Genomic DNA, 11,803 nt, shown 5'->3' with positions numbered 1-11,803 from the left:
TAGAGAGAGAGAGAGAGAGAGAGAGAGGGAGAGAGAGAGAGCCTACGCTTGATATAAATAGATCGATATAGATATACAAATCTGTCCATAGCAACGAGTATATTCAATGTATTGTGACCAACTCCTACAGCTCTGTCCTGCTACATAGTGTAACCCAACACCACTGTACCAGTTACCATGGTGACGGCCACCTGCTCTAGGTCATTGATCTTATCAGGAAGCTTATTGGGAAATCTTGTGTGTTTAGAGAAAAAAAGGAGAGGAAGAAACAGAGAAAACAATATGTTTTCTTCTATCTACCCTCGAAGGCCAGGCACGTATATTACGACCATGGTCGGTGCTATGAAAGCCAATAAGACGGATCCTATGTATCGCATTCTTGTGTGACATGATGATAGCCAGTAAGAGTAGGTTTTAGTTGATAATTGATGGGCCGCTAGCTGAATAGACAGGTAAGGAATGTACAAAACTGATGGCTACACCTAAAGGCAGTTTACCGATTATGCGAAACAAAGAAACTTTCCCTGCAAACCGGTTGAACTGCAGAGAATAGGGCGGATGGTTTTAATTTGATCCAAAACCATGGAAGCATGACGATGGAATAAGAAAGGAAAACTAGCCATATGTATGGTCAGTTACGCTTTCAAAACTCCCTGAAACATGGATTATATCGTTTGAATCAGGACAAAATTAGGCTGGGTTAGTAGGGCAGCTGTTTGTTTCCGAATGACAGAAAAGGGGACGGGGTCAGCAGATAGACAACACTGAAAACAAAATTAGCACAATTAACACAAATAACGGACAGTGAGCAAAAGGACAAAAGGTCAGTTGTTAAGTACCTAGGGGGTCTGTTTGGTAGCGCCAGTTCTCGATTCTCATTTCCCCCAAAATTTTGACAATATCCTTACATTACCTTTGTAGTTTTGTCATCATCGAAAGTGGTCAATGGACTATGGAATTAATTCAACGATCCACTTGGGTATACTTGTTTATTGGTTTGCATGGTCAAACAAACAACGAAACGTTCGAACACCAACATCTAATTATGTTGAGACCAAGAACCTATAATTATATCCACATATATCACATCACTGGTGTCCGAACTGTTCCAATACATTGGGCCCTTTATATAATTCTACATATACACCCCACTAGTTCTTTTATGTCACATCAATCGTACAAGATTACATACATTCATATTAAGAGAACAATGATTGCGTAAGAATCATTCTCGACTAAAACAAAAACGATGTTGAAAGCAACATCAAGCGAATATCCATTATGGACAACACAGATATCTTCCACCACATTAATTAAAACGTTCAAAAAAGTATACAGCCACACGTTGAAAACACGTTCATTTACCAAAGTTTAAACTGTCCAGAAAATTCTTGCAAAGAATATCTTTACACCACACTCTACAAAGTAGTTCTTTTGTGTCACTTAAATCGTACAAACATGCATCAATATTCATAGAACAATGTAGGCAGTAAGAATCAGTCTCTACTAAAACAATGTTTAGAATAACATTAAGGGAATGTCCATTATGGGCAATACTGAGCTATCTTCCACCACATAAAACATTAAAAGTATACCCGTATCAGTTACATCTTAGCATGAAAGTTCATCTGTGTTGGTATACATCATTCTGACAAAAAGGGATAAACGTTAAGGCCAACACTGAGTAATTTTTTTAGAGTAAAAATTTGGGTAAGTCCCAATTTACTCAGTGTTGGCATTATACAGCTATACGTTTGAAGCAAATGCTGTTTCTGATTCATTTACCAAAGTTTAAACTGTCCAGGAAATTCTTGCGAAGAATGTCTCGTTGACGCCCCCGCCATGTATACACTGCCACTACCCCGGTACCTGCCACTACGAGTACAACACCGCCACACATGAGAAGACTGGGGACCTCCCGATGAATGAGGTAGTCCAACAATACTGCAAGAGGGACGGTGAAGGTTTGAATGGCGGCCACGATTCCCGCTTTTTCCGTTCTCAGCGCCAGTTCTGCGGCAAACGTCTGACCGCAGTCGCACACGCACAGTCCTATAACGTAACCCATCGTCTGCGCGGACATCGTCCAACGCGGCGTCTCTAGCGCGTACGTCAGACCAAGCAGCACCACCGTCCCCAACAGGCTGCCGTAAAAATTTATCGTCAGGACGGAGACACCCTGTAGGCCGACGAGCGACCGTTCGACGACGGCGTTCGGACCCCTTCCAGCGAACGTCGCTGCGAGCGGCAAGAAAATCGACGTCGCCAGACGCTCTGTCGACCAAGTGTCGTTGTCCGGATCCGTCATCATTTCCACTGCCACCAATATAACCCCGGCCACGCTGAGAGCGATTCCGAGACAATCCACGGCGCCCACGGTCTCCCGAAGGACCAAATATCCGATACAAGCGGTGACCAACGGCAGAGATCCTTTGATGATTCCGAAGGCAATCCCGGGGAGCACGATGTGGAAGGACATGTACTCTAAGGTGACGGCGACGTTGTTCGTAACCGCCGACAGTGTCAGGAACACAGTCTGTCGTCGGCCTTCCGTCGTCAGTCTTGGTCTAAACAAGGGCGTCATGACGAGGACAAAGATGAATTGCAGAAGTTGGGCGAGGAACACCAACTGCAGCACGGGCATGCCTGCTTTGCTGCTCAACGCCATGAACTGAGCGGCGAAGGCTGCTAGCAGGGTATGCAGGAGAGCGTAGAGCACGCCTGCACCAGATGTCAGCCAGTTAAAGTAGGTCTTCGTAGGACTGACTCCGCCTGGATCTGTCGTTTCTAGATCGCTGTGGGTTGCTGTCGGCTTGTCTTTGCTCACTGTCGTTGTCCTGGCCATCTTTTTATGGAGAATCGTCGAACCAATTAGATAATTCATAAGCTGCGTGATGTGTCAGGACTCTTCCGTCCACCTACTGTTATGTACGAGTCTGCGCGTCGTTCGCCTGGCACTGTCCGACATCTTGTCCATATGGTTAAAAAAAGTAGCTGCGGTGGTTCGGGCACGTATCCGGAACGAAAGGAACTCCGTCAAATGCGGTTCTACAAGGAAAGGCGGAGGGTGTGCGGCCGCGGGGGGAGGGGGCGTCTCCACCCAGCATGGAGCAGCGATGTCAAAAGTGGTCCGAAGAGACGGCGGCCAAGCTGACCAGACTAGAATGGCCGATGGCCGCCAGAGGTTGAGAAATTTCTGTGCACCGATCGGGCCAGTTCGACTCGCGGTCGGACTGGTACCTCGGGCGATACGGAACACCCCGTGCTGTATTCTCTATGCGGACAAACTGTCCCTACGCCTCACAGCTACAGGACTGAGTATCATTGGGTCAGTGGCTCACGCCACACTTTCGAAGACAAATCAAGCTAAAACATTAAATAACAGGACTCTCGACAAAACGTCGAAGATGCTCAGTTTTTCGGCAGATGTATTGGAGCTGTGAGTTAGCTGACCTTTGCCCTTTAAGGTGTCACAATGCACACATGCCATAAAACCTGCTCACGGTCCGTTAATTGTGTTAATTGTGTTAATCGTATCAATTTTACTTTCAGCGTCGTTTTCTAATCCCGCTCCCTTTTCTGTCATTCAGAAATAATCAGCTGTCCTAGTAATCTAGCCCAATTTGGTCGTGATTCAAATGATACAGTCGTTGTTTTAAGGAGTTTTAAAAGCGTACTCATCCTGAATATTGCTCCTTTATTTATTTCTTATTCCACCGATTTCTGCTTCCATTGTTCTGGATCAAATTATTACAACCTGCCACTCTGTTCTCCGCAGTTCAACCGGTTGCACTGAAAGTTTCTTTGTTTCGCATTATCGGCAAACTGCCTTTAGGTGTAACCACCAGTTTTGTTCATTCCTTAGCTTACCTGTCTATTTAGCTAGCGGCGTTTTCTTCACATGAATTATCAACTAAACCTACTCTTACTGGCTATCATCATGTCACACAAGAATGCGATACACAGGGACCACCAACTTTCATATCACCGACCTTAGACGTAACGTGCAGGCGTGGCCTTCGGGGCAATTATGTTTACATTCGTAGAGGGAAACATATCGTTTTGTCTGTTTTTTTCTTCCTCTTCTTTTTCTCTAAACACATAAGGTCAAAAACGCAATGCTAAATATGTTTTGTGATCATTGTTGGAAACAAACTTGTGGCTCACTGCACTGTTGAATTGCAACAATGATCAGACAGCGGTTTCACGTTCTGGTACCAATAAAGTCTCATTCTCCCCCTTCACTGTTTGTGGCGAGTCCGCCGGCTCCTCCGTCGTGTCCGCCGGCCGTTTCTTCCTGAGCCGCAGGAGGAACGGCAAGAGCCCGGCCAGCAGGAAACCGGCGCCGGCTTGGAGGAACGTGGCGTCGTAACTTTGGGTCTCGTCGAACAGCCAGCCTGGAGAGACATTCAGGAATTTAGAATTTAGTTCGTGATACTTTTGCTGCAACGAAAACCAAAGAGTTACGTTGCCAAAGGGTTACATTACCAATGAATTCCGTTACCAATGAGTTACGTTACCAATTAGTTACGTTACCAATTAGTTACGTTACCAATGAGTTACGTTACCAATGAATTGTGCTACCACTGAGTTACGTTACCACTGAGTTAAGTTACCACTGAGTTACGTTACCACTGAGTTAAGTTACCAATGAGTTAAGTTACCAATGAGTTACGTTACCAATGGGTTAAGTTACCAATGAGTTACGTTACCAATGAGTTACGTTACCAATGAGTTACGTTACCAATGAGTTAAGTTACCAATGAGTTACGTTACCAATGAGTTAAGTTACCAATGAGTTACGTTACCAATGAGTTACGTTACCTTAACATGGCTAATGAACTGCACTAAGAGGGTAGGGAGTAAACTTGTCTTCTACCCTTTATCCATTATCTCTCTTCTAATCATGCACTTTGCGCTAATGCGGGGTCTTTGTTTTAACCAGATTACCGAAAATAAAGGTCTGCAAAGACTGTTCCGTTACTTCAATGTTTATACTGTTGCACAACGTTTCCATATCGTTTGAAATCTTATTTCTCTACACAGACCTGCAAACGGTGGCCCAGCCAGCGATGAAAACCCCTGTATTGACATCATAATTCCAATTGCACTGGGAAGACGCTTCGGGCCAACCAGTTCGGCCAGACAGGTCAGTGTCGTCGGAAGAAACGCGCCGAAGAACGCCCCGTGTGCGATAGCGTACGCCACGAGCGCCGGGTACGTCTTGGCGAGCGGAAACAGGAGGTTGATGATGCCCAACAGGCACAGACTCAGTCCGTACTGGTCAAACCGGCTGAACCGTGAGTTGTCCGGGATGGCCCCGACTGCTAACCGACCGACCATGTCTGCGATAGCGATGACTGAGAGGAGGGACGCCGCCGCGTAGTCCTCGATCTGAAGCTGCTTGGCGCGAGGGACGATGTACAGCGTTGGAACGTTGAGGCCCAACTGCATTATAAACAAGGAGGTCAAATACAGGGCCACGGAAGGTATCAGGATCACTTTAAAGTCCATCTGTGCCCAAAACCTTTTTAGAAAGTTCGCGGCAGCTGCAGAACATTTCTTTGTTGTTCCAGGTTCCAGGACTGTGTCTGAGTCGTTCATTCTGCTGTTTCTGAGCGTTCTAGGGTCATCCCTGTCTCTGTAAGCCTCGAGAGGTCTGATCAAGGCTCCAGCTACAGTCATATTCAGCATCATGCCGCCTATAATAAGCAGAGCGCCCTTCCAACCAAACTCGTCCATCAGGTACTGGAAAAGTGGCGGGAACGACATGGAAGCGACGCTTGAGCCCAGCATGGTCAGGCTGGTGGCCATGGCTCGTCTTTTGGTGAAATACTGCCCGACAATCGCGAAAGCAGGACTAAGACATAAGGCATATCCAAGGCCTGTTTGGAACAAAAGAAGACGCGTCTTGTTATAACTAACAGCTAGTTCTGAAACTTCAGGTTATCGAAGCAAGTGTCAAATGTACACATGCATACGACATCGAATGTATCTACGTTAGAAATTCACAAACTGAACAGTGGCAGAAATGCCCTTAGACTGACCTGTCAGACATCCAATTCCCAAGTACAAGTGAAATATGCGGGTCGCAAAACGGCTGACGATGTAGCCGGCTGCTGAGAGCACCCCTCCCAACATGATGGTCGGGCGGAAACCTATGGTGCTCGCCAAGGCAGTGCCAACCGGAGCTACGGAGAGAAAAAAAAAGGCACGTGTTGAACATACTGTAAAAGCTGGACCCAACAATGCCCCGGAAAAGTGTTACATTGGGTATTCGTCTGAGGCCCTTTTGGTGTGAATAATACCTAAGTGTCGAACTTGTTACAGTTGTTCCACAAAAGGCTTAGAAATAGAATACTTTTCTTTCCACGACATCATGGTTGTTAAACAATCGTGTACGTAAAATCCCATAATCATTTCATTTCATTTATTTATCCAGGTGATACATATCGCCTTGTCGGCGTTTTTCAATGATACCTGGGGGGTAAACCCCAACATAGTAAAATACAAAGTAACTGAGGATAAAATACAATAATAAATAAGAAGAAAATAATCACTATATACAAGTGTGCAATTAATCATAAGGTAACATAAAGAATCCAACCAAACACAAATAAGTTAAAGCGAAAGGAATTTGCATATCAATGGAACTTATCTCACAAGCATAAATCAAACAAAATCATGTTAACTGGTAAGGAAAATCATAATGTTTGTAAATCACCCGTTTGTAAATAAACCTTGCGAGTCCCGGTGACTCCAGATAGAACACGCGTTCTGTTCGAATTACCACCGGTGACCCCAAATGGAACACGCGTTCTGTTCGAATTACCACCGGTGACCCCAAATGGAACACGCGTTCTGTTCGAATTACCACCGGTGACCCCAAATGGAACACGCGTTCTGTTCGAATTACCACCGGTGACCCCAAATGGAACGCGCGCTTAGTTCGGAAGACCTGTGCCCAACAGTAGAACGTAAAAGCATTATGAAAGGTTTTTATTGTACGTTTGTAAGAACAATTATCAGAGGTACTTTTGGTACAAGCATATGCCGTAAAATCGTTAGTTAAGGTTGAACTAACCAAGGAAAAGCATAACGCTGGTAAGGATAGAGGTTATCCACGCCGTCTCCGCGGAGCTGGCCTGAAACTGTTGGCTGAACGTCAGGAAGAAGACTCCGAGGGAGCGGAATGTTCCGAACGTGCATCCAGTGACGATGAACCCGGCCAGAACCACCATCCAGCCCCAACCGCCGTCCGGAGGCTGAGGGTGGCTCTCTGGGTTCGCCATGGTTTCTCTTCAGCTAGAGGACCCTAATTATCATGAAAGTTCATCAGTGTTGGTAGTAATCATAGTAAAATGTTGAACTTTCCCACACAACGGATACTCAGAGATCAAATTTTCAACGACCACTGTCGCCTTCATAAGGATAACTAATGACCGATCACTTCCAAACGTAAACTTCTTGTGTTGGAATAAAGTTCAATATTTTACTAGGGGACCCTAAGTTGAACTTGGAAAGAAAAAGACATGAGTGACTACCAAATTTTTTTCCTGGCTACTCCCTTTCTGCCTTCAAGCCATCATTACAACGTTAGCGCTTTTACTTAGCAATAAAACATAATTGATTAGCTGCTGGGGGCGTAGCATGGGCGAGCGCCTTTGGCAGCTTGTTTACATGGGACAAACTACACAAAGTCTCAAAGTTCAATTCTTATTCTGAACTGGTAATAAGCACGTAGTTGCATTGAGATTTTCTCAACTTGGCGCGTTTTTTTGTCAATTTTACCAGGGTTTAAAACGATCTGTAGCTTTTTTTTTGTATCGCGATGTCTTAAGTAATAGATAACACCTCGTTAATAGCAGAAAATATTGTTTTACGTATTCATACCTCCACGCCAAGCCGGGGTTCAGGTACAGGGTGAATTCTAACTCCCAGTGTACATTGGCTAACTCGGTCAAAGGCCAGAAATTTGCGCAAGCGCAGTAGACCTAGTTTAGTCTATATAGAGATTACCTTATAAAACCAAATGTACGTCACCTACCGACTTTTCTACGAATGGCAGCACGGCAGACTTGGAGCCATGTCCCATCGTATCGAGGCAACAGTGTCATCGTAACTTTGGGTCTCGTCGAACAGTCAACCTAAGTACCACGCACAAAATGGCACAGTGGTGAATGCACACTTGTCTTGGTTTCATCTTGTATTTCAAGGTGAATTGAGAAAGGCTGAAGTATACTAGTAGTTCAGCACATTAGTATGCAAGGCTGGGCATACTAGTAGCCTTAGGGTTGACTACGTGTAGGGGTGAAAGTTTCATTGTGTCGGAGGGCATATGTGTGGGCGTCGGCTGCAGTGTAAATTTTTTTACTGTCACTGTCAACAACTCGTGTGCTGGTGAATCGTCTGGTGAGTTACTAAATTATTATGTCGAAAAAATGTGGAAATACGTCTACATTGGGGTTTCTCGATTATCTATAGATACGGCAGAAACATAGGGGTAGGATTTGAAACAAAATTGTTGTTATTTTTTTACTTCAGTTTAGACCTAAATTCTGAAGTCAAGATGGGAGTGGCCGTGTTATTTTACTGGTGTTCTAATTTTCCTTCGGAGTTGTTCATGACAGCCATTGCTCAAGCGTGTGCCCATCCAAGCCAATGGCCTTACTCAGGCAGGCAGTTACGCTTTTGCTTGGGGAAGATCGTCTTGAAGATTAGAGGCCTCTAATCCACGACGAACGAGGCAGTTACAGGTGCTCAGACCTTTCTACACACAGCCAGTGTCGACATGTCACTAACCAGAACCTGAAACAGACAAGGATTCTAAACGGTTTCAACGTGTCATAGCTACATGTACGTGTGGAGTTTGGATCTTAATAGTTTTTAAAATGTTTTTAAAGATTTTCTAGTTGGCCTTAAGTCCAGATTTCACAGTACTAATGAAAATGTCTGGCAAAGAATGACTGAGGATGAACCCAATTGGAAATAATGTGTCTAGACATGGCACCATTGATACTAGTAGTCGATGACACTAATAAATGTTTTGTTTCATCCAAGTATCTAAACGATGACATCTCGACACACTACAGCATTCTAGGCTTCAAGTTTCTCGTTAAACCAAATGTTGATTTTGGGCCTTAAAAGTCGGCTGTAGTTATAATCCCTAATCCAATGTCCTAGGGTAAACCCAAGCGTAAATAGTGCCTTGGGCGCTTGCAACCTTCCCGCTATTGTCTCTCAATGTCTGTTTTGTCACCTTCCGCGATACAGTTGAGTACCCACAATTACTCGAGGGCTTGCAACATGTAAATCAACTGTGTGTCAACGAGGGTGGTTGACCCCTCAGAATGTCATATATAATAAAAGCAAATAAAAATGTGTCATTTTCTACGATTATCTATTACTACTAGAGTACTCTGTTTGTAGCGAAATGGAGCAGGGCAGATCACTTACTGGAAGAATCTAACCCATTTTCTTTAAGTTTTACCATTCTTTTTATGTTATGATAATTTCGTTTCTTTTATTAGAATATTTGTGAACGATGAGTGCACAGAAGAAGATGATAGAGGCTGCCCTCGCGGCTGGAAAAAGCGCCGATGATAAACCAGGTAATAACAGAAAACGTCTCATTATTTCGTCTATTGTGGCACGTGTGTATGCTAATTTCTAATAGAAACTATTACATGTACATGTACTCGTAAACAGGATTGGAAACCGTCGGTGGCATTTTTATATTCATTCAACTCACCAGGGGCACTCACTGGCATATATCAATAAGGGAAGCACGTACTTTAGTATGAAATAAAAATGAAACTAGAAAGGCCAATATTTGCTTTGGAGCAAATACAGCGATGGCTTCACCACATTTTACGACATGGCAGGGAAAGAATGAGAAACACAAGGGAAAACAATGCTTTACATTGATATAACTATAATATGAAGTAACATACAACTAAGACTACAACAGTTGGCTAGCTATTCCCTACATTATTGGTTAGGATTTTTAATTGCATAATGCAAACTGTTTATTTAAAAAAAAAAACGTTCATGCCCCGCATTCCAATGCTGGAGCAGGAAAGCTTGAAATACCTACCAAAACACTTGAATACAGACATACTGTCAGTATGGAAATGGTCTGTGCAGGTGTTAATCAAGTTAAATCCCAACAGCCAATCAGCAAGAAATGCTCTGTGCAGGTGGAAATGGTCTGTGCAGGTGTTAATCAAGTTAAATCCCAACAGCCAATCAGCAAGAAGAAGAGAGGAAAGCTGCATGCCTATTGGTTGATGCCCTGCATTCCATTGTGATGACTCATGCCAAATGTGGTTAACACTGCCCACTGACACAGTAATACATTTGCTATAATACAGCCAAAAAACTCAAATAAAACCATTCTAAAAGCCTGTATCACAAAAATTTAAAAAACGCCTAAGGGTATTTGCCCACTGTACCTCCATACCAAATTTCAGATCCTTAGGCCCCAAAATGAAGAAGCTGAATCCATTTTAAAAAATGGCAGGAGAAGGAGAAACATCAGAGAAAACAATATGGTTTCACCAGACCACTTCGTGGTCTGGTGAAGCCATAATGAAACTTGTTTTTTTATTCGCACGCTCGCATCAGTTTCGGGGTTCCCAGAGGATGCCATCCATATCATCAAATCAACATGGCCTTCTGACATAATGACATAAGTAATTGAGAACGGTCGGTATAATCATCAACAGAAAAGTTCCATTCTCTGTACAGATGGGTTAGTGGAGGTGACACTGAAGGCGGAGAACACCCTTGACCCGAACTGGCCCGTTACAGATACCGTAATGAAGGTTCCTCTTGGGAGTTCGGTCTACTACATGCTGCTGCAGGCATACAAAGACGGCAAGATCACGTAAGTCTATGATGTTAACAACATATGGAGGGAAGAGGAGGAAGATTGCGAGGGATTGAGATGACAATACGTTTTATTGCAAATTCCTGCCCGAAGGCTAATTGCAATTAACAAGGATAAAAGAACGTTACCATTAAAACAGAGTACAAAACTAGAAAGGCCAATATTTGCTTTGGAGCAAATACAGCGATGGGTTCACCACATTTTACGACATGGCAGGGAAAGAATGAGAAACACAAGGGAAAACAATGATTTACATTGATATAACTATAATATGAAGTAAAATACAACTAAAACAACAGTTGGATAGCTATTCCCTACTTTATTGGTTAGGATTTTTAATTGCATAATGCAAACTAGTTGATTTTCAAAATAAAAATAACGTTCATGCCCTGCATTCCAATGCTGGAGCAGGAAAGCTTGAAATACCTACCAAAACACTTGAATACAGACATACTGTCAGTATGGAAATGCTCTGTGCAGGTGTTAATCAAGTTAAATCCCAACAGCCAATCAGCAAGAAATGCTCTGTGCAGGTGGAAATGCTCTGTGCAGTCTGTTAATCAAGTTAAATCCCAACAGCCAATCAGCAAGAAGAATAGAGGAAAGACTGCATGCCTATTGGTTGATGCCCTGCATTCCATTGTGATGACTCATGCCCAAACGTGGTAAACAAGGCACACTAACACAGTAATACATTTGCTATAACACAGCCAAAAAACTCAAATAAAACCATTCTAAAAGCCTGTATCACAATAATTTAAAAACCGCCTAGGGGTATTTGCCCACTGTACCTCCATACCAAATTTCAGATCCTTAGGCCCCAAAATGAAGAAGCTGAATCCATTTTAAAAATAGGCAGGAGAAGAAGAAGGAGAAGGAGAAGGAGAAGAAACATCAGAAAAAGCAATATGG

General features: G+C 43.5%; 3 protein-coding genes across 3 annotated transcripts in view; 1 reads left to right on the top strand and 2 right to left on the bottom strand.

Annotated features, from left to right (window-relative positions):
• Positions 1–1,702: 1,702 nt before the first annotated feature.
• On the bottom strand, positions 1,703–3,388 carry LOC109465274. Its single transcript, XM_019762453.1, has one exon. The coding sequence runs from the start codon at positions 2,882–2,884 to the stop codon at positions 1,778–1,780; it is 1,107 nt and encodes a 368-aa protein (XP_019618012.1). The 5' UTR covers positions 2,885–3,388; the 3' UTR covers positions 1,703–1,777.
• Positions 3,389–3,916: 528 nt separating this feature from the next.
• LOC109465259 (monocarboxylate transporter 13-like) lies at positions 3,917–7,960 on the bottom strand. Its single transcript, XM_019762434.1, has 5 exons — positions 7,894–7,960; positions 7,085–7,315; positions 6,048–6,191; positions 5,049–5,885; positions 3,917–4,397 (listed from the first exon to the last, which is right to left on the bottom strand). The coding sequence occupies exons 2-5, from the start codon at positions 7,290–7,292 to the stop codon at positions 4,192–4,194; spliced, it is 1,395 nt and encodes a 464-aa protein (XP_019617993.1). The 5' UTR covers positions 7,293–7,315; positions 7,894–7,960; the 3' UTR covers positions 3,917–4,191.
• A 434-nt stretch (positions 7,961–8,394) lies between these two features.
• Positions 8,395–11,803, top strand: part of LOC109465178 — a 4,502-nt gene continuing 1,093 nt past the window's right edge. The window contains exons 1-3 of the mRNA XM_019762324.1: positions 8,395–8,412; positions 9,531–9,611; positions 10,750–10,888. Of these exons, the coding sequence (XP_019617883.1) occupies positions 9,545–9,611; positions 10,750–10,888 (206 nt within the window). The 5' untranslated portion in view covers positions 8,395–8,412; positions 9,531–9,544. The remainder of the gene's footprint in view (positions 8,413–9,530; positions 9,612–10,749; positions 10,889–11,803) is intronic.

The sequence above is a fragment of the Branchiostoma belcheri genome, unplaced genomic scaffold (assembly GCF_001625305.1).
Source record: "Branchiostoma belcheri isolate BF01 breed outbred unplaced genomic scaffold, Haploidv18h27 scaffold15, whole genome shotgun sequence".
NCBI lineage: Eukaryota > Metazoa > Chordata > Leptocardii > Amphioxiformes > Branchiostomatidae > Branchiostoma > Branchiostoma belcheri.
This window is presented reverse-complemented; position numbering and strand designations above follow the sequence as displayed.